This window comes from Dendronephthya gigantea, unplaced genomic scaffold (assembly GCF_004324835.1).
Source record: "Dendronephthya gigantea isolate DGI-Jeju-01 unplaced genomic scaffold, DenGig_1.0 000082F, whole genome shotgun sequence".
In the NCBI taxonomy this organism is placed as follows: Eukaryota; Metazoa; Cnidaria; class Anthozoa; order Malacalcyonacea; family Nephtheidae; genus Dendronephthya; species Dendronephthya gigantea.
Genome location: NW_021163092.1, coordinates 48,814 through 75,736, shown reverse-complemented (window position 1 = coordinate 75,736; position 26,923 = coordinate 48,814). Strand labels below are relative to the sequence as shown.

The 26,923-nt window shown below is 36.5% G+C and overlaps 5 protein-coding genes and 1 pseudogene across 5 annotated transcripts; 1 reads left to right on the top strand and 5 right to left on the bottom strand.

The window, feature by feature from the left end:
• Positions 1-126: 126 nt before the first annotated feature.
• On the top strand, positions 127-761 carry LOC114532897. The gene is made up of 2 exons (XM_028554484.1): positions 127-378; positions 611-761. The coding sequence occupies exons 1-2, from the start codon at positions 152-154 to the stop codon at positions 759-761; spliced, it is 378 nt and encodes a 125-aa protein (XP_028410285.1). The 5' UTR covers positions 127-151.
• A 394-nt stretch (positions 762-1,155) lies between these two features.
• Positions 1,156-1,898, bottom strand: LOC114532896 (annotated as a pseudogene).
• Positions 1,899-2,476: 578 nt separating this feature from the next.
• Positions 2,477-3,513, bottom strand: LOC114532895 (THAP domain-containing protein 1-like). The gene is made up of 2 exons (XM_028554483.1): positions 3,178-3,513; positions 2,477-3,001 (listed from the first exon to the last, which is right to left on the bottom strand). Exons 1-2 carry the CDS (start codon positions 3,511-3,513, stop codon positions 2,477-2,479), a joined length of 861 nt encoding a protein of 286 aa, XP_028410284.1.
• A 6,059-nt stretch (positions 3,514-9,572) lies between these two features.
• Positions 9,573-10,520, bottom strand: LOC114532894 (nephrocystin-3-like). Its single transcript, XM_028554481.1, has one exon. The coding sequence runs from the start codon at positions 10,518-10,520 to the stop codon at positions 9,573-9,575; it is 948 nt and encodes a 315-aa protein (XP_028410282.1).
• A 748-nt stretch (positions 10,521-11,268) lies between these two features.
• Positions 11,269-18,382, bottom strand: LOC114532893 (nephrocystin-3-like). Its single transcript, XM_028554480.1, has 4 exons — positions 18,293-18,382; positions 14,644-15,105; positions 12,162-12,243; positions 11,269-11,919 (listed from the first exon to the last, which is right to left on the bottom strand). The coding sequence occupies exons 2-4, from the start codon at positions 14,649-14,651 to the stop codon at positions 11,269-11,271; spliced, it is 741 nt and encodes a 246-aa protein (XP_028410281.1). The 5' UTR covers positions 14,652-15,105; positions 18,293-18,382.
• Positions 18,383-22,263: 3,881 nt separating this feature from the next.
• LOC114532892 (nephrocystin-3-like) lies at positions 22,264-23,085 on the bottom strand. Its single transcript, XM_028554479.1, has one exon. The coding sequence runs from the start codon at positions 23,083-23,085 to the stop codon at positions 22,264-22,266; it is 822 nt and encodes a 273-aa protein (XP_028410280.1).
• Between the last annotated feature and the right edge of the window lie 3,838 nt (positions 23,086-26,923).

The window sequence follows — 26,923 nt, the reverse complement described above, 5'->3', positions numbered from 1 at the left end:
CTTTCGCCATATTTGCCGCAGAAATTAAATACATGCGAGCGAACCTGCGATCTAGCAGCGGATTTACTCCGTGACGTCACTGCGCGGTTGAAAACATAACTAAGAGTCCACGCCAAGTTGCTTCTATTGAAAAAGCTTTACAAAAGAACAAATGGATATTTCAAACGGATCTTCAAGCGAAAACTCATTAAGTTCTGGTTCAGAAGACAGCAGGGACGAGTTCCAAGTTGAAGACCATGAAGGAATAATTCAACCGTACGCATTTGAGCCCGTTGAAGAAACAGATTCGGAGTCAGACAACATGGCTATTGATGATGAATCATCACAATCGGGATCTGGAAATGTAACAAGCAGACTCGCGGATATAGACAAAGACTGGTAATTTTACTCTATATTTTAAAAAACCGTAGGAATCGTAGTGGTGAATTATAATTATGAGTTGATAATTTACAATATGTTGGCGTTTTTAATATATACTATAAATACAATCATGAACCGTCATTTTGTTTCTTCCAATATAATACTGTTTGTCGTATATTTAGAACGTTTAAATACACCCAAATTACCATAAAATAATGAAACCGCTCTAAAAATTTATTGTGGCTTTCAGGTGTCTTTGTAGTAACTGCCAGATTATGGACAGAGAAGAGGAATGTGTATGCTGCCAAGAGGTCTCAGCATGTGTTGGAAAAAATGAAGAAGTGGCACAGTTTGAAAATACACCCATTCCAGCTTGTATCACTGATAACTCAGGATTCTAGGCTGTATGCCTCAATTACTGGGTGCTACAGACTGCCTGGAATCAGTACAAACAACAATATGGCACAAGTGCCTATGAGGGACCAGAACACAAAAAACATAGACATGTTGCCTACAGGCAGCTTGTTCGGTGGTGTTTTGGGATAATAGGTAAAGAAATAAGGGTTCCTCTTCCTTCTTGTGCAGTAAGCTGCATTAGAGCACATTTCCCACCACCAGGGTTGGAAGATGATATGGTATTTGAAGGTTTTAGACATGCAGGTGAATAATATGGTAAGTTGTTGAGTTTTTATTCAGCTAGCTTTTTATTCAGATTGTGCCATAATCATAACCAGCAGGCTGCGAATGGAGCTTATGGTAGGTATCTACCTCAACTGTTTATGGTAGTTATCTGCTTCAAGTTTTCCCCATACGTGATCTATGTGCTGCAATCACATCATCTTTGTCAGGCCTTGGAGGTGCAATGTTCTTTGGAATGATGCTAGGTGTTTTTTCCGTCAGGTCTTGCTGAAATAACATCACATCATCCATCAAATGCTGAATGAAATTAAATGCCTTATTTTCCAACACTGGTTTTGCGACCCAATTCTTGCGACCTTTAGGAAATGTGATCTTATATTTCTTCTCACCCTTGTTTTTCCCTTGTTTAACAGTTGCATGGTTTCTTCCAGTGTTGGAGTTATGGTCAATTACCGCCAACTGCGTTCTAGCTACCATTCCCGGATATGAAAAGTGGGTGCGTTTTGGAACATACTTCAGCAGCAAGGAGTGGTATACTTCCAGGTTACCTGTATGGTGAAACTCAGTAAGTTTGGCAATATCCTTTAATAGTTTTTTGTTTAATACCACCTCTTCCAGGGCTATGTGTGGGCAGATCCAGCCTGCAACCATTTGGTTTTACGTTCCTTGTTTCTAGATAAGCGCCCGTGTACACATTTACGAAAGTGCTTGCAATTTCTCCATCTGTGCTTATTTACAACATGGTACAAGATTGACACCCATTTCTCATGAAGCACTTCAGCATCACCAGCACAAGTCTGTGCACACCACCACAGATGATTGGACACTGACTGAATCCATTTCAGTAAGATCTCATTCCCCTTCTTTTTTGCTTTTTTTGTCAATTTTTTGTCACCCATTTTGAAAGATGCCAAACATCATATTGGTGAACTATTTGCGGGTATTTTTTTCTCATCTCTGCTGTAATCTGTGTGTGCCGATCTGTTGTCAAAGATCTGATTTTAATGCCTTGACCAGTTATTTTGTTTATGGAGCTTTGACACCCTTCATTCTCCATTGCATTAGAGGATGAAACTTCAGAGACTTGAACAAGTGAGAAATCAACAATTTTCCCTGAAGTTTCATCCATCAATGTGTATGTGCCATACTTAGCACTATGACCTGGACTGTCCGATCGACCGTCGCCACATAAATCAATTGGATTATTCTCCTTCTTTATACTTTCCACAATTTCTTTCTGTTGCCTCTTATAACTTTTTTGATTACTGGAAAAACAATTTCCTTTTGTACATTATAGAACTGTTGTTTGTTGACAAAATTGAGATTGAGGGCACTAGCAAACTGTTTGGTCGATTCATAGGAACCACCAGTGATTACAGTTGCAGCAGGGATCAAAATGTCTCCAGCTGGCTTGTTGTGCAACTCTGGTTGTGAATTCCACTGGTAAGTATGGTTGTTAAACATGTTGCTTTAACTGTCACCATGCACCTTTATTAGATTTTTCAATCTCACATAAGGAGCCACATGTTCTACATGAAATAAACAATTGATCTAGCATGCTCTCAAACACAATAAATTTTCTTTCATTTTTTTGGTCTTCAGCTTCAGAGTCATCACTGGTGTTCAGTTTTGGACAGACATAGTCATCATCACTATCTGAAAACTCATCTGTGCTGCTTGAACTGTATTCCGCATCTTGTTCTGATTCAGTAGAAGCGGTTGCTTCAAGAATGGTAATAGGTGTTGTAGGTGGAGTGACAATGCCACTGTTGTTTTTTGCCTGGGCAGGTGTCATGGGTGTGGATTTCTTCTTCCGTATGGCAAGAGTTTGTACCTGAATGGACCTCTGTAATGGCTTCTCACACTGAGTTTCTGCATCAAGCAATATAATATGATCACAATATGTTTCTGCATCTCGAGTTGAAAATCCACCAGTGTCATGTTCAGTGCTTGTGTCAGTGAACTCATCATTTTCTTCAGTGTTTAACAAGGTTGCTACTTCCTGTAAAACCAACTAATTTATAAATTAGGGTGAAAGACTAACTAACCCAGTATTTACTTTATAGGATACTTTGCCTACAATTTTGGGAATTTTTACTAATATTTATTGGGATTAAAAAAATATTGGGATTAGCATATAAAGAGCTAAGGCCTTGTAATAATGTAGTTAGTACGTACCTCGACTCTTCTAATTTTCTCTCTGTTTATTTCCCTTTTTTGTGATGATTCCCGTCCTGGTTTTCGATGTACAAATGGAAATATCGATGGTACACTTCCAGCTTTCAGTGCTTTTTTTGTTTTCATGCCAAATAACTCTTTAAGAGAGCTTTCGAAACATTCAGGGGCGAAATGCGCGCTACAAACATAGCATGAGTTTGCTTTCGGTAGGTTGTCGCGTCGAATCCGCCTGAGCCATATTTTGCGCAACTCATTTGGCAAACGATGGTACGATACCTCGCTCCCTTTCGTCTTCTTCGAGCAGTTCGTAGAACCCGGAACCATACAATATGGCATTTTTTGAAATTTTAGAAATCGCTTGTAAAATGTTGCTGTATTTTATAGCTTTGTTTATATTTGAATATGAAGCGCTCCCGCGAAACCGCGCAGTGACGTCACGGAGTAAATCCGCTGCCAGATCGCAGGTTCGCTCGCATGTATTTAATTTCTGCGGCAAATATGGCAAAAGTTGCGTTTTTATTGCTTTATATCTTGAATTTTATTTAACCTTGCGATTTAAAACTTCGTATGTATAGTAAGAATGATATTATCTTTCATCTGAGCCTAAGTTGTCCTGAGCAATGACTTCCCCTTTAAGCTTTGAAATGTATTATGTATACTGGCTTGACACAATTGTAGCTTCAAAGAGAATGTAATCCGTAATCGAGCTCTGTCCCGATCTATATATCAAAATATTTCTATATTTACACTACACCATTACAAAGAGCTGCAGTTTCATGCAATCCAAATGGCATGGATATTACGCAAATACTGTAATTTTATCGTTGTTTTGAGATTCCATCATATTTATGACCTCTCAAATACAGTATGACTATTTCGAAATACATTTGAACTCCAATAAGGAATATTATATAAATGAAAGTACTCTCAAAATTCATGCAAAAAACTAAAATGATACTGTTCACGCAAATTTAACAATAAATGGTACCTCATGTCGATCATTGCATTGAGCGTCGATTAGAAATGATTTTCTCTGGCTTGGGAGCGTAATAATATTGTTTATTCTCGACGACTGTCTACAACATCAAGTCTTAAATTACATATCACGTGTTTATTCTCGTGACTAAATGCACTGGTTATTTTGACGTACACATGTAAAAATCTCGCATCTTGTCTAAAATCTCTCGCCAGAGTCTACAAGCTTGTAGCTAGTCTGCTGCGGATTTGTAGCAACTTGTCAACAAAGCAGTTCGAACACAACTTGATATCAGCTTGTTAGAATAATCCGTTGTAGAATCCGTTGTTGCTATAGACGCTACTCTGCTACGTTTGTCACAACTTGTGTCTTTTGTGTGTATATATATATATATATACTGTGTAGATTAACTGGTTTACTATAATACAAATAGACTTTTATTTTAGTTTTATATAATGACGTGCAACAAGAAGAACTAGTTGAAATACTTGCTTAGATTTTGATATGTTATAGTTATATTTTGAAAGAAAATCTAGGGATATTACCTACTTTTTAAAATCGGTAACCATTTCGGAATGTCTCTAAAATATGCAAAATACGAGATATGCAAAATATGAATTAATTAAACTTTGCTCGACTAAAGCTGAACGCACATGTCACCCCGTGTCTGGGGACGATATTCTTCTACAAACAATTTCACTTTGACTTGAAGATATTTGTTGTGTGACTCAATGCATATTTGTAGTCCCCCATCTCACATTGTGTGGCTCCAATGTTTCCGTAAAATATTGTTAGCTATATCCGCAAAAGTCGAAATGAAGAAAGGACTCAACGGAGAAATTCTCAAACTTTTTTTACGAGTATTGATATAATCATATATAGCTATACATACTTTTCTGCTGTTGCATTATAAATCTTTGCACTTCTAATCAGTCTCTTTATAATTTCAATCCACAAATAAACCTGCATTAGACAGACTTTTTACAGACTTCCATTACAGATTTTTGGCCCGCAAAAAGTGTTTACTTCTAGTATAATACCTGAGATTGCTATCTGTAAGTCATCCTCTTTCCTCAAGCGGGGGGGGGGGCAGGTGGCGAGCTAGCTAGGATTCAGGGAGGTCATGTGATCCTGAACTTTGGTGACCCCCTTCCATTCGGAGTTTTTGGTCTTTTTTAAATATGACTAACGCCAAAACTTGTTCGAAATAATCCAGTACTGGTTTCATATTTGGTCAATTTATTTGAATTTGACGCTGTTTTCTCAGTATATAACGACGTAATTTTACTAACTTTTTTTATGGTGAATTTTTTGGAGATCTCCCTCTAGTGACGTAACGTGACTACCTTAACTCGGGAGTGCAACCTCTAAGTTTTACCGGCGAACCCGGGGAATTCTAAGCGCGTCTAAAGAAAGCATATAATTATAGCTTTTTGGTTGGTCGGTTCGTGCAAGTTTCAATTAGTTATCAGAGATTAAAAGTTATTATCATTAGTTAGTATAGATTAAAATAAATTGCTTAAGTAGCTATATATAGTATATATAAATATTATTCACTGACTTAAACTGTAGCATGTTTCGATATCATTAGTAAAGTCAATATTATTACTGGCACATAATTATTGATTAGACATTACATGCAAAAGCTCGAGAATCTGTTTGACGATATATCAGCAGACGAGTAAGACGATTTGTCAAATTACGGCAAGCAACTAAGCAAGTTGAGAAAAGTTATACTTTTTACCAACGCTTGTGTGCTATTACCGACCGACGTCGCGTTTAACTCACCACGTTGCCAAAACTAGGGGTTGTAGCACCCCGCCACACCCCTCAGACAATAGTATTCGTCCTGCTTTTCCAAGCCAAAATTTTAACCATTAATCACGTCGAATAATATACAAATAAGTTTGGTAAAAATAAACTAAAATTGCGGATTTGCTAAAAACCCATGCTGAGCGCTGGCAAAATATTACCTGGAGGAACTTTGGTATGCCTTGATTTACAAGAAACAAACAGGGCAAAATGTAAAAATTCAATGAATTTCTCAAATTTAAAAATGCGCAATGTAATTTATGGTGCCGCAACTGAAAGATATTTGAACAAATTATTTACGGCAATCTGCATATTCCAAGTCCGTGCCCTTCTGGCCATTGTTCGATCAGTGTATCCATCATCGGAATAACTTTAACCTGTGTCAAGATTCCCCCGGTATAGTTTATTTGTTCTCGAGATCCTTCGATGCTACTCTATGCTATTCTACGGTTGACTATTAGTCTATTACTGTCTATTTTAATATAATGGGGGGGGGGGGTATTCAGGGTATTCTTCTCCATATAGTGTCGATTTCAAGAGCTTTTTGATTCGCATATAATGCTCAGGGCCGTAGCTAGACCGCTTAATTGGGGGGGTGTATATTCATATATTCATGTTTATATACCATAGGAACAATAGCATACAAAAGAAATCATTCGGGCATATGACGAATATATGAATATGCACCCCCCCAATTAAGCTTCTAGCTACGGCCCTGATAATGCTGACTTGTAATCTTTCATCTCGTGTTGTGTGACTCCAATATTGTAATAACTGTTAGCTGTTGCAGCATGATCTTTTCCGTAAATTTTAATCTGATTTCAAGCGCTTTTTGATATGACTCTAATGCTCATTTGTACTCTCTTATCTCATGTTGTGTGACTACAATGCTATAGTAACTGTCAGCTGTCTCGGGATAATCTTCCCCACGTAGTCCTAATCGAATTTCAAGAGCTTTTCGCTTTGACTTCAATGCTGACATGTAATCTTTCATATCATGTTGTGCGTATCCAATGTTGTAATAACTGTCGGCTGTTGCAAGGTCATCATCTCCATACACTTTCAATCTGATTTCAAGAGCCGCTTTTTCATGGGATTCTAACGCTGATTTGTAATCTTTCATCTCGTATTTTCCCACGTATTTTCTCTAAGCAGGGGCGATTATATTCATGATCTGCAGTTGCGCCGCTGCGTGAGGGAAAAGGATAATCTTGGAACTTGTATCAGCAGGGCTTCGCGGTCAGAGTATCAAAATTTATTTTCGTATTATACAGAAAATGCGTCGGGCAGTTGAAGCTACAGAAATGCAGGTACATTTTAATTTTATTGCGAGTGTTGTTTACTCGGTAAGAACTGTTTCAAAGTTACATATATGGGCACGAGAGGTCCGAAAGATAGGGAGAGATCCGAACGAACGTACGAAAGCAATGCACACTGTAAAAACAGCATAACCAATTTATTTGGTTCCCTCAGATAAACAACCAATTTCAGTTTAGTTGTTTTTACAGAAATGAAATTAATCAAAAAGGGATCGATCTAAGACAACCCATTTTATGATGCATGTTGGTGGAGAACTGGCAATTGTAGTCATTGCGCCGAAAGGCCCGCGCCTAAACATATTCCTGAACACATTTCACAGAGTCTGTCAGGCAGACAAATACAATCTGTTCCGCACATGCAACTAAAACGAGGGCTTTTACCCACGTTAATTATGACTGGATGATATCAAAATCCGTCGCATCGATCTCAATTTTTTCTCCACATGTAAACGACAAACCTCGAATCCTTTCTAAATTGTGCTGATATTGCAATCCTCCCTCATGGGGAAAAACCTCAACCCACACGGCGAAGGCAAATATTGGAGGCATATGCGATTTTTGAACTTATATATCTGTTAAAGTGCATGCATATTAAAATTTATAAAAGAGCTTCCTACAGATGTTGTGCAATCGTAATTTGTGACCGTAGTCGGGAAGATCGTAAATAAAAAATAGAAGTTAACATAATGGTATTAAACGTGGGTGTTGTCACTGTTGTGACATTTCGCTCCAAGCCCCCGTCAGCAGCTGCATGCCTACTTGCGAGTTATTATAAGTAATACCATGGTTTTTAAGAATATAGTAATTAAATCTCCCGCAAACCGAGGACTGTTTGTGAAAGTCCCGAGGGAAAGCCAGCGGGCGAAGCCCAAAGGCGTCCCGAGGGACTTTCACTAACAGTCCTCGGTTTGCGAGAGATTTAATCACTATATTCTTAAAAACCATGGTATTAGTTTGTAATACCATGATCACCGAGGTGAAACTAGTGTTTTCATAATTAATTGATAGTAGGAGTATTGTGTAGTACAATGCATGATCAGTGATGTATTGTACAATTTTCCATTGTTTGGAAATTTGTTTGTGAATAAGCAATTAAGGCTTGTATAGATTATGAAGAACGTGCAAGTTCGAAACTAGATTTCAGCGGGCTACTACAAGGAGCTAGTTGTGGAACTGTGAACATCAACATTAATATCAGTAAATAAATCACTGTCTTTATGATATAATTGTGTGAAATGTTTAGTGAAAAGTGAATATTAATCAGTATATAGGGTAATTAACACTTTATCTTAGTGTCATTAACATTGTGGTTTAATTATTTTCTTTGTTGTGTAAAACGTATTAAGAAAACTCTTTGTCGTGTCTTCGAATTTTGGCTCATGAATTTTAATCAGGGAGAAATTAGAAATCTGCCCGGCTTTGCCGGGAGATTTCGAGTTCTGCCCGCTAAAGCCGGGAATTTCGCAATTAAACCACCTGGTGAGAACAAAAGAACCCGAGGTGATCATGGTATTATTTTACACAATCCGCTAGATTCTTTTAGGTACTGATGAATAATCTGATTCGAAATGTTTTTGGAATCCCACTCAGACTAGTCAAGAGAGAAAACGGTATAATTCTTAACAACGAAAAACAAGGAGTACTACTCTTGTACGATAATATGATATGTTCTACCCTATGTATTTGAACCTAAAAAGTTTATGTTACAAATTTAGTTACGCTGTATTTCAACTTAACACTATATATTTACTAATAATAGTTTGTTTATTGGCATGTGTCAGCCTCACGGCCACAGGTTTTTATGGTATAGTTGGACACAATAATCAACATTTTACTGCAATACTTTACTTCTATTATTAAAATCTAAATTAAAATTCTAAATCAACAAGCGATATCTTCAACAAGTATCTGACTTCTACTCGTATTACATCACTCTTCTTGTCTCATTTATGTGCGTGTCATCTGCACACATATATAATTTACCGCACATGCACCGTCTAGCTATCTAATGCGCTTATTAATCTATACTTATACTTAATTAATGACAACTCTCAATGACAACCATGCTTGTTTCGCGCTCGTACATGACATTTCTGCTGCATATGACACAATCATATAGAGGAACCATAACAGAATTCTAATAAATATGCGCGAGTCTATTAAACTAACATTTGCGAATAAAAACTGGAATTTAGATTACATATTAGACAAGATGCTCTGTATATCCTCTAATATGCCCTAACAAACAAAAATGTAGTTCAATTTTTCTAATGTTCAGATGCTCTTCTCTACAAATAATCGCTCCAAATTGGCGGTTTCGTTTGTATCTGTCCAGGGCTGGCCTTATTATTCAAAAGACCTTTTACCCGAGAAATATCGAGATCATACTCAGCCATCTCAGGATGATCTTCTCCGAAGAGTTTTACTAGGATTTGTAGAGCTTTCTCTTTGGACTCTAATGCTGACTTGTAATTCTTCATTTCCTGTTGTGCGATCCCAATTTGGGTATAACTATCAGCTGTGTCGGGATGATGTTCTCCAAACAATTTCAATCTAATTTGAAGAGATTTGTTGTGCGAGTCTAATGCGGATTTGCAGTCTCCCATCTCACATTGTGTGGCTCCAATGTCGGCGTAAATACCGGCAGTTTCAGGATGATTTTCTCCATGTAAATTCATACTGATTCTTAGAGCATGTTCATGCGATTCTAAAGCAGACTTGTAATCTTTCATCTGACGTTGTGTGATTCCCAGGCTGCGATAACTTACAACAGTATCGTCGTGGTATTCACCATACAGTTTCAGTCGCGCTTGTACGACATATTGATGCAGGTCAAGTGCTGCGTGGAGGTTCCTCATTGAACGTTGTATGATACCAATTTCACGATACGTCTCTACGGTGTCTGGATGATTTTCTCCATATATTTTTAATCTGACTTCGAGAGCTTTTTGTTTCGATTCTAACGCTGACTTGTAATTTTTCATCGTATGTTGTGTAGAGCCGATGTTGGAATAACTATTTGCTGTGTCGGGATGATCTTCTCCAAATAGTTTTAATCTGATTTCGAAAGCTTTTTGATATGAAACTAATGCTGACTTGAAATCTTTCTTCTCATGATATGTAACTCCAATGCTGTTGTAACTGTTAGCTGTGTCGGGATGATCTTCTCCAAATAGTTTTAATCTGATTTCGAAAGCTTTTTGATATGAAACTAATCCTGACTTGAAATCTTTCATCGCATTTTGTGCGTATCCAATGTTGTGGTAACTGCTGGCTGTGTCGGGATGATCTTCTCCATATAGTTTCAATCTGATGTGAAGAGCTTTTTGATGTGAAACTAATGCTGACTTGAAATCTTTCATCGCATTTTGCGTGCATCCAGTGTTGTGGTAACTGGTAGCTGTGTGAGGATGATCTTCTCCATATAGTTTCAATCTGATGTGAAGAGCTTTTTGAAGTGAAACTAATCCTGACTTAAAATCTTTTAATTCATGTTGTGCATATCCAATCTCGTTGTAACTGTTAGCTGTGTCGGAATGATCTTCTCCATATAGTTTCAATCTGATGTGAAGAGCTTTTTGATGTGAAACTAATCCTGACTTGAAATCTTTCATCTCATTTTGTGCGTATCCAATGTTGTTGTAGCTGCTGGCTGTGTTGGGATGATCTTCTCCATATAGTTTCAATCTGATGTGAAGAGCTTTTTGATGTGAAACTAATCCTGACTTGAAATCTTTCATCTTATTATGTGTGCATCCAATGTTGTGGTAACTATCAGCTGTGTCGGGATGATCTTCTCCATATAGTTTCAATCTGATGTGAAGAGCTTTTTGATGTGAAACTAATCCTGACTTGAAATCTTTCATCTCATTTGTGCGTATCCAATGTTGTGTAACTGTAGCTGTGTGAGGATGATCTTCTCCATATAGTTTCAATCTGATGTGAAGAGCTTTTTGAGTGAAACTAATCCTGACTTAAAATCTTTCATTCATGTTGTGCATATCCAATCTCGTTGTAACTGTTAGCTGTGTCGGAATGATCTTCTCCATATAGTTTCAATCTGATGTGAAGAGCTTTTTGATGTGAAACTAATCCTGACTTGAAATCTTTCATCTCATTTTGTGCGTATCCAATGTTGTTGTAGCTGCTGGCTGTGTTGGGATGATCTTCTCCATATAGTTTCAATCTGATGTGAAGAGCTTTTTGAAGTGAAACTAATCCTGACTTAAAATCTTTTAATTCATGTTGTGCATATCCAATCTCGTTGTAACTGTCAGCTGTGTCGGGATGATCTTTTCCAAATAGTTTCAATCTGATGTGAAGAGCTTTTTCATGTGAAACTAATCCTGACTTGAAATCTTTCATCTCATTTTGTGCGTATCCAATGTTGTGGTAACTGCTAGCTGTGTCGGGATGATCTTCTCCATATAGTTTCAATCTGATGTGAAGAGCTTTTTGATGTGAAACTAATGCTGACTTGAAATCTTTCATCGCATTTTGTGTGCATCCAATGCTGCTGTAACTGTTAGCTGTGTCGGGATGATCTTCTCCGTATTGCTTTAGACTAATTTCAAGAGCTTTTTGTTTAGATGCCAGTTGTGAATCACGTTTAACCATTTCTGTTTGTAATTTAGCCTAAGAAAGTAATTGCCCTTAGATGAGTTTTTTGTATACTTTTTTTTGGGGGGGGGGTTAAATATTCATAAATTCGTCTTGTGCCTCACTTATTTCTTTTCATAGCGATTGTTTTTACGCCTATTTCAACATTAATATGTAAAAAATTCTCCCTCCCCGCAATTAGGCTCGAAGATTCCTCTAACACACTCATCGGTTATAAGAAAACAATCGCAAAATTTAACTGCCTTCAGTTTTCCTACCTCTTTATCTTTATTACCATCCTCCACATCACTAATAACAAGACTTTTGATGTCGCTAACAGAAATATTCTTGGTCCGGGACCTGCGTTTATTATGAATAGATGAAGTTAAAAATTACAATATCGACTATAATATATTATTATATGGCACGCGGTCTTGTGACTAAATGGCGTGCGCTGATTGGTTCTTTGCCGGTCTGGAATGCCCCCATATTAGACTGTTGTCGTGGTAACGGTCCAACTCTCATATTATTGAACAAAAACAAGCTTGCACTTTCATTTTTGACCCGAAAAATATCGACGGAGAATGGACGAAGAAGAGCATTATTAATTTTGGTACATGTGAATATTATATTTATTCATCTTTGATTTTTGTTTATATTACTGTACCATTCTTATTTAACGAGTAAAAAACAAAGTTTTGGAAGCCACTTCAGTTCTTGCTTGGCGACTGGCTGGCGAAAGAGCCGGCAAGAATGTTGCAGCGCATTGTATAAATAAATAAACTAAATACTGTATGCCATATAATAAATCCCTTATTAACCGAATACATTCGGTCCGTACTGGAAAAATATCAGACTTCGGTCTTTTATGTACGGACCTGGCTATCGCTCGGTCCATACTGTCAAGACCTCGGTCTGATATTTTTCTTGTACAGACCTCAAATTCGGTTAATAAGTGGTATGTACTATACTTCGAACAGTGTAATTCTCTATTAAGAAAGTTAGCGCGTTATTGTTTGGTCAAGCTACCTCGTATAGTAGCTGATAATATACCAAGCTGTCCTTTTAAAGTGGAGGTGAAGCCCGTTCTGGGCATCGGTTCTGCTCGCAACATGTGAGTGCGTGAAAGTTCCAATGTTTCGTAACGTAACGAACCTAAATAATTTTAGATATAAAGAGTATGATGCTCAAATTTCAAACGAACCGTTTGTTTACATACGGACTTGACTTCCGGAAGCACTTAACATCATGACAGTCGTTTTCTCAAAGCTATTTATAACGGGTGTATCTAAACATTGTAAAGATACTTTAAAGCCAAAAATAGCCCGGCAAAAGGAACGCAAAGAACAGCAGGGGAAAAAAATGGTCGGATGTGGAAACGAAGGATTCAATAGAAGCTTGGGGTAACGAAGTCATTCAACACGTTATGATAAACAAAAACACCGAAACTAAAACAAAGAGATTTGTTTTTTAAACAACGCATGATTTTATCACATTTTTACTCCATGGCCTAAAGCTTTGTCTCCAATTCCTTCTTTTCCTCAATTAAGCCATGGCTATTTGATTTAATTGTTGCTTCTCTGCGTTGTTAATACCCACCATTTAAGTTTCCTGCCAGAGAATGGTAGTGCACGGCTGACTTATATATATAGAAACGGCGTTTGGTTATGGGTGCCAAAAGTATCATATTGAGCGCTTTTAGGATTTTGTGGCGCGCGAGATGAGAAAGAAAAATTCCGTTTAAACACACTGTGCATGGTGCCAATTTCTTTTGCCTACGTTCCAAAAATTAAGCGTGCATAATTTGCATTGTGACACCACCTCGTACCCAGGGCATTTTGCCTGATTGTGACATGCATAATTTGTGGTTATATTTTATGTAAGAGTTATTAAAGTGTGACATGGTTTAATGCCCCCTGCGGCGGTTCGATGCACTCGCAACGTAATTCTGCTTCTACGAAATGTTAATTACCGAAAAGTCATTGTAGTCTAAAAACAGTAGTGTAATAAGCGCAAAACTTCCGCAATTGCCATATATAAATCCATTAAAATCATGAATTGTAATGCAAGTTGCATAAAAATTACACTGTTTAATATGGCCTTATCAGGGAATGTGCGAGAGATTTGTTACTTGGGTGGTTCAAAATTTCAAATCGGAGTTTCTTGTGACTTTGAAAAACTCACTCGTGTATATTCATGTTATATCCAAATTGAACTCGAAACCATGCTATTCATTATACATATAGTTACAAAGCATTTCGTTGTCACCACCCTTCTCCCCACCCCTTCCAAGAAAAATATGGGCTATATTGGACGACTTGCGCTTTAGACAAATTTATCACCTCGGCAATAAAAAGGACATTTTCTGAAAGAACTCATTAAACTTAGTAAAACTGCCAAGTTTGGCTGCGAATTGTTGTAAATTTCGGAAAATATAGCCATGCGAAGTTTACGAATTTTGTATACTTTCTGATACGGCCGGAAGTGTGTCCCTAATTTAGTTACGCATTTCCATGCACGTAATACAAAAGCATAGAAAATATGCCATCTTCGCATGCCTATATTTTCCGTATTTTACAAAATTTCGCAGATAAACTTTGCATTTGCACTAATTTAAGAAAGATCTTTTTAACTGCATGTGATGATTTATTTTCTTGTTACTTCGATCAAAAATTAGTCTAAAGCGCGAATCGTCCATTGGGCTATAAATTATTCTCGGTAATAGATTGCATAATAATTTCGTAATAATCAGACATTTACCTCTTCATAATTACTTCCTTTGTTTCATTCACCTCCTCAATGTTTTCAATCTTCACCTTCAGTCCTTCCACTTTAATTCCAACTTTGGAAAACTCTTCTTGCAAGCGTTCCTTAATTCTTCCTGATTCATAATCCTCTAAGACTTCCAGAAACCTGATGTCTGTGAAACAATGTAACACAACACGCAAAGATCCAGGTTTAACGTCAGGAGGATCTTGACCATCGTGGTTGCCACCAAGAGCATTTTGCACTGCAAGGTCCACTAATGGTCTCAGTAATTTATAACCAGCATACAGAGCGCCGAGACCCAGACCTAGTTTGACTGTGTTCAAATTTATCTACCACTTCCACATTGTCTGTCTCGATATGGAAAAAAAATTTTAAACCGAAAAGGGATCCGCCCCCTCGTATAACGTGTCTAACTGCCGAAGAACTGCCATTCAGGATATTCGAGACAACAAACTAAAAAACAATAGAGAAGTTCAGAGCGTAAAGAATTTGTGTGAGACATTTGGCGCTACCTCACGTCATCGGAGGAACTCAGAATTACTTTATACAATCCTTGAAATATTTTCTGCTTTTTCTGCTTTCGTAATGATTTTATACGTATACTGAGCAACACTATTATACTACAAAATATACTACAACATATCGCTGGTTTTATTTTCAGAAATAAAAACTAATATGTTACAGCAAACCCACCTACAAGATTTAATTTTTGGTATTTTGACAATAATAATAAACAGTGGGGGTCAAAAGTCTGAGTCCAGCTGATAATATTTTTTTTAATTTACAATAAATGATATCTTGTGAATTGGAAAATGGATTTGTTGATATGCACTTGTGCATTATATGCACAGCTTTGTATAAAGATTAAACTTCTCTTTACATGTGGAAGTCTGGCTGTATTTTTGTAAGAGAATACAAAACACAATTGGTACTGTATTTTATGAAAATCCTTAGAAAAATTGTCTATTTCTAGACAAAGATTTTGAAACTGTGCGCTCTTAATCACCAATGAAGCAAAGTTCAAATTCACTCACCACCGAACAATTCACATGCATCCTTACAGAATTATCATGCAGAACGACCGTCGACCAGATATAAAGTAGCTACGATTTGAATGGAAATTGCCCATATTTACCTGTTTTTAAACCCGAAATTCTACCAAAGTTTCTAAGCCATACTACAGTCTAATATTTAAGAGTTACAATTTAATATTCTGAAAGTTTATCACTGTTAACAGTGATAATCGGACCAGAACAGGTCAAATTTTGAAGTTAAAAAAAGACAGTGGATATTTTTAAAGTCCGAGATCTGAATAAATATAGCCGCGAAATACAATAAATTAATAATCACTTGGTAATAATCGTTGCTTCGTAAGGGCAAACGAAGCTGTCGTGACAAACGAATCTGGTACCGGTTGAATTAATGCAGCCATAGCGAAGTAATTAGTCTTTATATTTAACAGGATTAAATCTGTCGTCCTCAAATGCACCTAAGTAGAAATTTTCCATTACATCGGCCACCTTGACATCAATGAGATGTTTACGACAATAGCGACTAATTAGAGCCCAGGCCTGCTCTGGCACTTTGCTGACGGCGCTAGGGACTAGGGATGATCACATGTATAACTGGGAGAAGCGAGGCATCAAAATATCGTGTATTTCAGACTTTCAAAATATTATTGACGTAGCTACTGTAAAGCTGAGAACATCAAACAAAGGCTCGAATTTAAGAAATACTGGTACATTTCAGTTTATTGCCAGTTTCGTGGACAGTAGTTTGAGTAATAGCCCTTACGAGTTGCAAATTGTAATTTATATCGCTCTAGGTTGACAGCCACGGATTGTATGTTGAATTGATTGACTGTAAAAAAGCTGCTGAATCGATCTGTTCTACACGCGTTTGGAATTTTGACTTTTACCACAAACAAGGTTAGTACTTTAGCGTAAGGCGTATGGTTGTATTTTGAAATGACCAAGTTTCATAACACCTGCTATAATGTAGATCAGTAGATATGTATTTCAACGCATAAGATAACACTAGCGACAATGCTGCATTTAGAATACCAAATATTATGGTAGAGCAGTATTTATCGTTGACGTAAACAAAGTTTTCTTAGATATAACTATTGCCTAGCCTAAGATTTAGTCTTGCAAGGAGGAAAACATGGTGTCCCAAAAAATCCCAAAACCATTGAAATCATTAACACTTATTGTTAAAATTTGAATGACTTGTTCGCGAATTTTTCCCTTTGAGGATTAATGCAACTCATGATAAAATACTCATGATGCAAACAAATTGCCACAGATAAGGGACATGTTCAATGAAGGTCATCGTACTGGAGTTGTAAATTTAAATTTTGTTATCCATATTGGTAAATATTGTTAATCATATCGCTGGTTGAGTCCCGTTAACGTAAACAAATTTCAAATTCAAAGCTAAGCCAATCATATTGCGTGTTTGCTGTGACGTAGGACAGGGTGATGGGATCCCGACGGCTTTTCAAAAAATTCAACCAAAAGGTGTTTGTATTTTCGTAAATTTCACATATTTGCAATGGCTTTAAAGACAAACAAATGTTTCGGAAATGTTTTAGAAGAGTCAGTTCCCACATAGATTTAGTTTTTTGCGTATATTTTTGTGTTTAAATACAAGTATTTTTATGTGTAAGTTTGTGTATGTAATTCGTAAATGTGAAAAAACGACAAAGAGTTGCCAACCTTATATTAATATATACATAAAGGTACACTGCACCGCACGAATTGGCGCCTGCGATAATATGTCAGTAGTGAATGAAGGAAGGTGACACTTCATGTCGTTTTGCATAGAATTTATTTAATATTTTAAAACTAAAATGAAATCCAATAGCGGGCTACCTGTGATCATATGTGGTTACAAAAAAATTTTATTGTCGTCATGCATAAAATTGATTATGCCAAACACTAATAGACTTGTAGGTCCCAACAGGGTGCTTGGGCACTCAAACTTTAACTATTACATTGTTATAGGTGATTTCAATAGTTTTGTATAATAATTATCCCTGTATATTATCGTTGATCGGAATTTGATATCAAAAATTTCTATTGTAATTATCGTATTATGCAAGCGTGCCATCAGCTTGACTAAAATGTTTGGCTCTGGCGATAATCTTTTTGAAAAATAATTTGTTCGGTCCGCTATAGCTCGTTAACTGTGAAGCAGGCACATAATATTAACGAAAACTTGGTAACATTTATACTTCAAATTATGCAAAGTTTATATTATTAGCAAAATTATAGAGAACATTACGGTAAACATATAAAGCTCATCGGACACGAATTGTAGCTTCAAAGAGAATGTAATCCGGCGAGCTCTGTCCCGATCTATATATCAAAATATTTCTATGTCTAAACCACCATTACAAAGAGCTGCGGTTTGATGCAATCCAAATGGCATGGATATTACGAAAATACTGTAATTTGAATGTTGTTTTGAGATTCCATCATATTTATGACCTCTGAAATATGACAATTTCGAAATACATTTGAACTCCAACAAGGAATATTATATAAATGAAAGTACTCTCAAAATTGTTGCAAAAAACTAAAATATCCGACCAAAATGCTATATACTGTTCACGCAAATACATACTATAAAATGATACCTCAAATGTCGATCATATTGCATTTGAGCGTCGATTAGGAATGATTTTCTCAGTCTTGAGAGCATAATAATATTGTTTATTCTCGACGACTGTCTACAACATCAAGTCTTAAATTACATATCACGTGTTTATACTCGTGACTAAATGCACTGGTTATTTTGACGTACACATGTAAAAATCTCCCATCTTGTCTCAAATCTCTCGCCAGAGTCTACAAGCTTGTAGCTAGCCTGCTGCGGGTTTGTAGCCATTGTCAACAGTTGTGTTCGAACTTCGAACACAACTTGATATCAGCTTGTTAGAATAATCCGTTGTAGAATCCGTTGTTGCTATAGACGCTACTCTGCTGCATTTGTCACAACTTGTGTGTTTTTGTGTGTATATATATACTGTGTAGATAGACTGGTTTACTATAATACAAATAGACTTTTATATAATGACCTGCAACAAGAAGAACTATATATATATATATATATATATATATATATATATATATATATATATATATATATACAAATATATATATATATATACACCCATTTGCAAAAACGTTGGCCGCAACGTTTATATATATATAAATATATATATATATATATATATATATATATATATTTATATATATATATATATATATATATATATATATATATATATATATATATATATATATATATATATATTTTTTTGTGCGACTCCATGCAGATTTGTAGTTTCCCATCTCACATTATGTGGCTCCAATGTTTCCGAAAAATATTGTTATAACCGCAAAAGTCGAAATGAGAAAGGACTCAACGGAGAAATTCTTCCATCTTTTTCTACGAGTGTTGATATAATTATATATTGCTATATATATTAGATATAAATTTTTACATTTTCGGCTGTTGCATTATAAATCTTTGCACTTCTAATCAGTCTCTTTATAATTTCAATCCACAAATTGACCAGCAAGAGACAGACTTTTTACACGCAGACTTCCATTACAGATTTTTGGCCCACAAAAAATGTTTACTTCTAGTATAATGCCTGAGACTACTATCTGTGACTGTAAGTCATTCTCTTTCCTTAAGCGGGAGGGGGGGGGGCAGATGGCGAGCGAGATAGGATTCAGGGAGGTCATGTGATCCTGAACTTTGGTGAGCTCCTTCTATGCGGAGTTTTATTTGGTCTTTTTTAAATAAGACTAACACCTAAACTTGTTCGAAATAATCCAGTACTGGTTTCATATATGGTCAATTTATATGACTTTGACGCTGTTTTCTCAGTATATAACGAGGTCATTTGACTAACTTTTTTCATGGTGAATTTTTTGGAGATCTTCCTCCAGTGACGTAACGTGACTACCTTAACTTGGGAGTGCAACCCGTAAAGCGCGTCTATAAAGAAAGCATATAATTATAGCCTCTTGGTTGGTCGATTGGTGCAAGTTTCAATTAGTTATCAGAGATTAAAAGTTATTATCATTAGTTATTATAGATTAAAATAAATTGCTTAAGTAGCTATATATATAGTGTATATAAATATTATCCACTTACTTAAACTGTAGCATGTTTCGATATCACTAGTAAAGTCAATACTATACTGGCAAATAATTCTTGATTGGACATTAGCTACATGCAAAAGCTTGAGAATCTGTTTGACGATATATCAGCAGACGAGTAAGACGATTTGTCAAATTATTGCAAGCAACTAAGCAGGTTGAAAAAAAATTTACTTTTTACCGACCGACGTCGCGTTTAACCCACCACGTTGCCAAAACTAGGGGGTTTAGCACCCCGCTACACCCCTCAGACAATATTTTTCGTCCTGCGGTTATTTTAGTTTCTCAAAACTGATTTTAGTAACTGTTCTCGTTTGAATTTGATGTTTTTTGGAACTCACGCTGTATCGCACTAATTGTGTAATAGATTTGAACCGTGTCAGGGTGATCTTCTCCATATAGTGTCAATCTAATTTCAAGATCTTTTTGATTTGAGTATAATTCTGACTTGTAATGCTAACTTTTCATCTCGTGCTGTGTGACTCCAATATTGTAATAACTATCAGATGTTGCCGCATGATCTTTTCCCTAAATTTTTAATCTCATTTCAAGCGCTTTTTGATATGACTATAATGCTGATTTGTACTCTCTTATCTCATGTTGTGTGACTCCAATACTATAGTAACTGTCAACTGTCTCAGGATAATCTGACTTCAATGCTGACATGAAATTTTTCATATCATGTTGTGCGTATCCAATATTGTAATAACTGTCGGATGTTGCAAGGTCATCATTTCCATACACTTTCAATCTGATTTCAACAGCCGCTTTTTCATGAGATTCTAAAGCTGATTTGTAATCTTTCATCTCGTATTTTCCCACGTATTTTCTCTAAGCAGGGGCGATTATGTTCATGATCTGCAGTTGCGCCGCTGCGTGAGGGAAAAGGATAATCTTTGAACTTGTATCAGCAAGGCTTTCGCGGTCAGAGTATCAAAATTTATTTTCGTATCATACAGAAAATGAGTCGGGCAGTTGAAGCTATAGAAATGCAGGTACATTTTAATTTTATTGCGAGTGTTGTTTGCTCGGTAAGAACTGTTTCAAATTTACATACATTGGAACGAGAGGTCCGAAAGATAGGGAGAGGTACGAAAGAAGGTAGGAAAGTAATGCACACTATAAAAACAGCATAACCAATTTATTTGGTTCTCTCAGATAAACAACCAATTTCAGTTTAGTTGTTTTTACAGAAATGAAATTGATCAAAAATAGATCGATCTAAGACAAGAAATTTTATGATGCATGGTGGTGGAGAACTGGCAATTCTGAACGCATTCCTGAACGCATTTCATAGAGTCTGTCTGGCAGACAAATACAATCTGTTCCGCACATGCTACTGACACGAGGGCTTTTACCCACGTTAATTATGACTGGATGATATCAACATCCGTCACATCGATCTCAATTTTTTCTCCACATGTAAACGACAAACTAGAATCCTTTCTAAATTGTGCCGATATTGCCATCCTCCCTCATGGGGGAAAACCCCAAACCACACGGCGTAGGCAAATATTGGAGGCATACGTGATTTTTGAATTTGTATATCTGTGAAAGTGCAAGCAATATTAAAATTTATAAAAGAGCTTATGCAATCGTAATTTTTTACCGTAGTTGACGCCTTATTTTTGGAAAGATCGTAATTGATAAAAAAATAGAAGTTAAGATAGTTGTGTTAAACATAGGTGTTGTGACATTTCGCTCCAAACCCCCATCAGCAGCTGCATGCCTACCTGCGAGTTATTTTACACAATCCACTAAATTCATTTAGGTACTGATGAATAATCTGATTCGAAATGTTTTTGGAATCCCATGCACTCAAACTAATCAAGAGAGAAAACAGTATAATTCTTAACAACGAAAAACAAGGAGTACTACTCTTGTGCGATAATATGATATGTTCTACCCTATGTATTTCAACCTAAAAAGTTTATGTTACAAATTTAGTTACTCTGTATTTCAACTCAACACTATATATTTACTAATAATAGTTTGTTTATTGGCATGTGTCAGCCTCATGGCCACAGGTTGTTATGGTATAGTTGGACACAATAATCAACATTTTACTCCAATACCTTATTTCTATTATTAGAATCTGAATCAACATTCTAAATCAACAACCGATATCTTTAACCAGTATCTGACATCTACTCGTATTACATCTCTCTTCTTGTCTCATTTATGTGCGTGTCATCTGCACATATATAATTTACCTCACATGCGCTCGTACATGACATTTCTGCTGCATATAACACAATCTTAGAGAGGACCATAACAGAATTCTAATAGATATGGGCGAGTATATAAACTAACATTGGCGAATAAAAATTGGGATTTAGATTGATTTTTAGATAAGATACTCTGTATATATTCTAATATTGCTTAAGAAACAAAAAATGTAGTTGAATTTTTTTTAATGTTCAGATGCTCTTCTCTACAAATAATCACTCCAAACTGGCGGTCTCCTTTGTATCTGTCCAGGGCTGGCCTTATTATTCAAAAGACCTTTTACCCGAGAAATATCGAGATCATATTCAGCCATCTCAGGATGATCTTCTCCAAAGAGTTTTACTAGGATTTGTAGAGCTTTCTCTTTAAATTCTAATGCTGACTTGTAATCCTTCATTTCCTGTTGTGCGATCCCAATTTGGGTATAACTATCAGCTGTGTCGAGATGATGTTCTCCAAACAATTTCAATCTAATTTGAAGAGATTTGTGGTGCGACTCTAATGCAGATTTGTATTCTCCCATGTCACATTGTGTGGCTCCCATCTCGCCGTAAATACCAGCAGTGTCAGGATGATTCTCTCCATGTAAATTCAAACTGATTCTCAGAGCATGTTCATGCGATTCTAAAGCAGACTTGTAATCTTTTATTTCGCGTTGTGTGATTCCAAGGCTGCGATAACTTACAACAGTATCGTCGTGGTATTCACCATGCACTTTCAGTCGCGCCTGTACGACATATTGATGCAGGTCAAGTGCTGCGTGGAGGTTCCTCATTGAACGTTGTGTGACACCAATCGCACGATACGTCTCTACGGTGTCTGGATGATTTTCTCCAGATATTTTTAATCTGACTTCGAGAGCTTTTTGTTTCGATTCTAACGCTGACTTGTAATTTTTCATCCCATGTTGTGTAAAGCCGATGTTGGAGTAACTACTTGCTGTCTTGGGATGATCTTCTCCAAATAGTTTTAAACTGATTTCGAAAGCTCTCTGATATGAAACTAATCCTGACTTAAAATCTTTCATCTTATTTTGTGTGTATCCAAAGTTCCTGTAACTGTTAGCTGTGTCAGGATGATCTTCTCCATATAGTTTCAATCTGATGTGAAGAGCTTTTTGATGTGAAACTAATGCTGACTTGAAATCTTTCATCTCATTTTGTGTGCATCCAATGTTGTTGTAACCAGTGGCGTCGCTAGGGGGGGAACTGGGGGGGACTCGTCCCCCCCACTTATTCTAAAGACCACTTTTGGGATTTTTCTAAATCTGAAGAGAAAAGGGGGGGGGGGGTACAATGATTCTAATTTCCAACAGCAGAGTAAATAAAGAAATTTTCGAATTAACATTACTTTTGATCACGTAAAGAATAGCATTAGAATAACATAGTCAGCATATAGAAAGAGACATTGCTGATAAAATTGAGTTGGATGCTCTTGTTGACACATTTAGATTAGGCTGATTAGCTAACAACAAAAAGTTCCCCTTGTAAAAACTGTTTGTTTATAACAAAAATCTCCGATCTGTGGCTTTCGGATTGTCATAAAACTTGGCTGAAAATGCGGGAAATAGCGTTTTAGAGACCCTAGAAATAAAAATTTTCTCGGGGGTGAATGCCCCCGAACCCCCCTAGAGGTCTTGCGCTTTGGTGCCTCGTCCCCCCCAGTCTGAGCAACCTGGCGACGCCACTGGTTGTAACTGTTAGCTGTGTCGGGATGATCTTCTCCATATAGTTTCAATCTGATGTGAAGAGCTTTTTGATGCGAAACTAATCCTGACTTAAAATTTTTTAATTCATTTTGTGTGCATCCAATCTCGTAATAACTCATAGCTGTGTCGCGATAATCTTCTCCATAGAGTTTCAATCTGATGTGAAGAGTTTTTTGATGTGAAACAAATGCTGATTTGAAATCTTTCATTTGATTTTGTGCATATCCAATGTTGTGGTAACTGTTCGCTGTGTCGGGATGAACTTCTCCATATAGTTTCAATCTGATGTGAAGAGCTTTTTGATGTGAAACTAAACCTGACCGGAAATCTTTCATCTCATTTTGTGCGTATCCAATGTTGCTGTAACTGATGGCTGTGTCAGGATGATTTTCTCCATATAGTTTCAATCTGATGTCAAGAGCTTTTTGATGTGAAACTAATGCTGACTTGAAATCTTTCATCCCATTTTGATCGTATCCAATGTTGTTGTAACTGTTAGCTGTGTCGGGATGATCTTCTCCATATAGTTTCAATCTGATGTGAAGAGCTTTTTGATCCGAAACTAATCCTGACTTGAAATCTTTCATCTTATTTTGTGCGTATCCAATGTTGTTGTAGCAGTTAGCTGTGTTGGGATGATCTTCTCCATATTTCTTCAGACAAATTTCAAGAGCTTTTTGTTTAGATGCCATTTGTGAATCACGTTTAACCATTTCTGTTTTTAATTTAGCCTAAGAAAGTAATTGTCCTTAGCAGAATTATTTGTATAACTATTTTTTTTTTGGGGGGGGGGAAATATTCATAAATTTGTCTTTTGCCTTACTTATTTCTTTTGATATCGATTGTTTTTACGCATATTTGAACATTAATATATAAAAATTCCTCGGTTCCCCAAATTAAGCTCACTAGCTCCGTTTCTATTTTAGTGTGTCATACGAATTTTCTCATTAAATTCCTAGATGGAGTTAATATACCTTTGGACCAAAGCTACAAAAGATTTTTCAACACATTCATCCGTTGTAAAAAAAACAATGGCAAAATTTAACCGCCTTAAGTTTTCCTACCTCCTTATCTTTATTACCATCCTCCACATCACTAATAACAAGACTTTTGATGTCGCTAACAGAAATATTCTTGGTCCGGGACCTGCGTATATTATGAATACATGAAGTTAAAAATTACACTATTGACTATAATATAGTGCTATACTTCGAACAGTATAATTCTCTATTAAGAAAATTAGCGCGTTATTGTTGGGTCAAGCTACCTCGTATAGTAGATGATAATAAACCAGGCTGTCGATTTAAAGTGGATTTCAAGCCCGTTCTGCGCATCGGTTCTCCTCACAACATGTGAGCGCACTTTAATTTAAAAATTTAAAAATTTACAATGTTTTCGTAACGTAACAAACCTAAATAATGTAATATAAGGGAAATTGTTTGTTATATGCACGCCAAGGGTTTTGCACGTGATGGACACACGGAAATGAAAACACTTTGCACTATGAACAATGAACAATTCACAATAACGCACTATAGTTGTAGGGTATAAAATACCACGGGCTGCACTATTTTAAGAAGAAGGTTGATGACTTGGTCTGGGGCACGACAATAATACTGAAAAGGAAGTTGTGTTTGTGATATCTTGGGCTGTCGACGTCCCTCATACGGCCCTGACGATCCCGCGGATAAAATAATATAGAAAAAGACGTCGTTTAACAGGGTTGAGATAAAACGCAAAAACGGAATACGGAACGGAATGGCGGAAGCGGATTCCGGAAGCTGAATCCGTAAATGGGGATAAAACGCGGATTCCGCAAATGTTAAGGAGCAGATAAAAACGCAAATGGGCAAGTTGTAGTCGACGACTCCCCTAAAGTGGTTGACAAAGTTGTATGTATGTATGTATGTAAAACTTTATTTAAAGACACTAGCCCCGACAACAAAACGTTGATTTCCACGGGGGGCGTCCACAAGATTAAAAATTACAAAAAGCTACTAAGAAAATAAAGACTATTTACAAGTTGGTGTGACCCCGGATATTGTGGTTAGAAGATGTTACAATATATTTCTCAGATATTCATTACGTTGGAGTTAAGTTTCAGCTGGTTTTTGAATGCATAAATCGACTCAGCCAGTTTGGTGTCGATAGGGAGACTATTCCATAACTTAGCTCCACTATATTTAAAACTCTTTTTTAAAAATTCCCTGTTGGGCTTAGGGAGAGCCAGATCTGTATGACTATTTCTAAGTTCATAGTTAGGAAATAACTAGGAATGCAGTTGACCTGAAGTTTGAATTTTTGCAACCACTTTAGGGGAGTCGTCGACTACAACTTGCCCATTGGGGTTTTTATCTGCTCCTTAATCTTTTTTGCGCAATTCCGCATTTTATCCCCATTCGCGGAATCCGCGTTTTATCCCCGTTTGCGGAATCCGCTTCCGGAATCCGCGTTTTATCCTCATTTGCGGAATCTTCTTCCGGAATCCGTTTCCGCCATTCCGTCCCTTATTCCGTTTCCGCGTTTTATCCCAACCGTTGTTTAAAAATAGTTTTAGATATAAAAAATATGATGTTCAAAAAGTAAACAAACCGTTTGTTTACATACGGACTTGACTTCCGCGCGGAAGCACTTAACATCATGACAGTCGTTTTCTCAAAGTTATTTATACCGGGTGTATCTAAACATTGTAAAGATACTTTAAAGCCAAAAAATAGCCCGGCAAAATGAACGCGAAGAACAGCAGGGAAAAGAATGGTCGGACGTGAAAACGAAGGATTCAATAGAAGCTTGGGGTAATGAAGTCATTCAACACGTCAAAATAAGCAAAAACACCGAAACTAAAACAAAAAGATTTGGTTTTTTAAACAACGCATGCATACATACATCACTTTATTTAAAACACGCTAGCCCCACTCAACTTTAATAATAGTTGATTTCCAGGAGGGGCGTGTGAATAATACAAGGAAAATATAAAGATAGTACAATAATACATACTAACATAGTACAATATTTACAAGATTACAAGATAGTACAATATTTACAAGGTTAAAGATAAATGTGTGGAGGAATAATGACTTATTATTGATCTATGACTTATTAATGATCTATGACTTATTTTATATCATAGATTAAATGAGGTTGAATTTGAGATTGA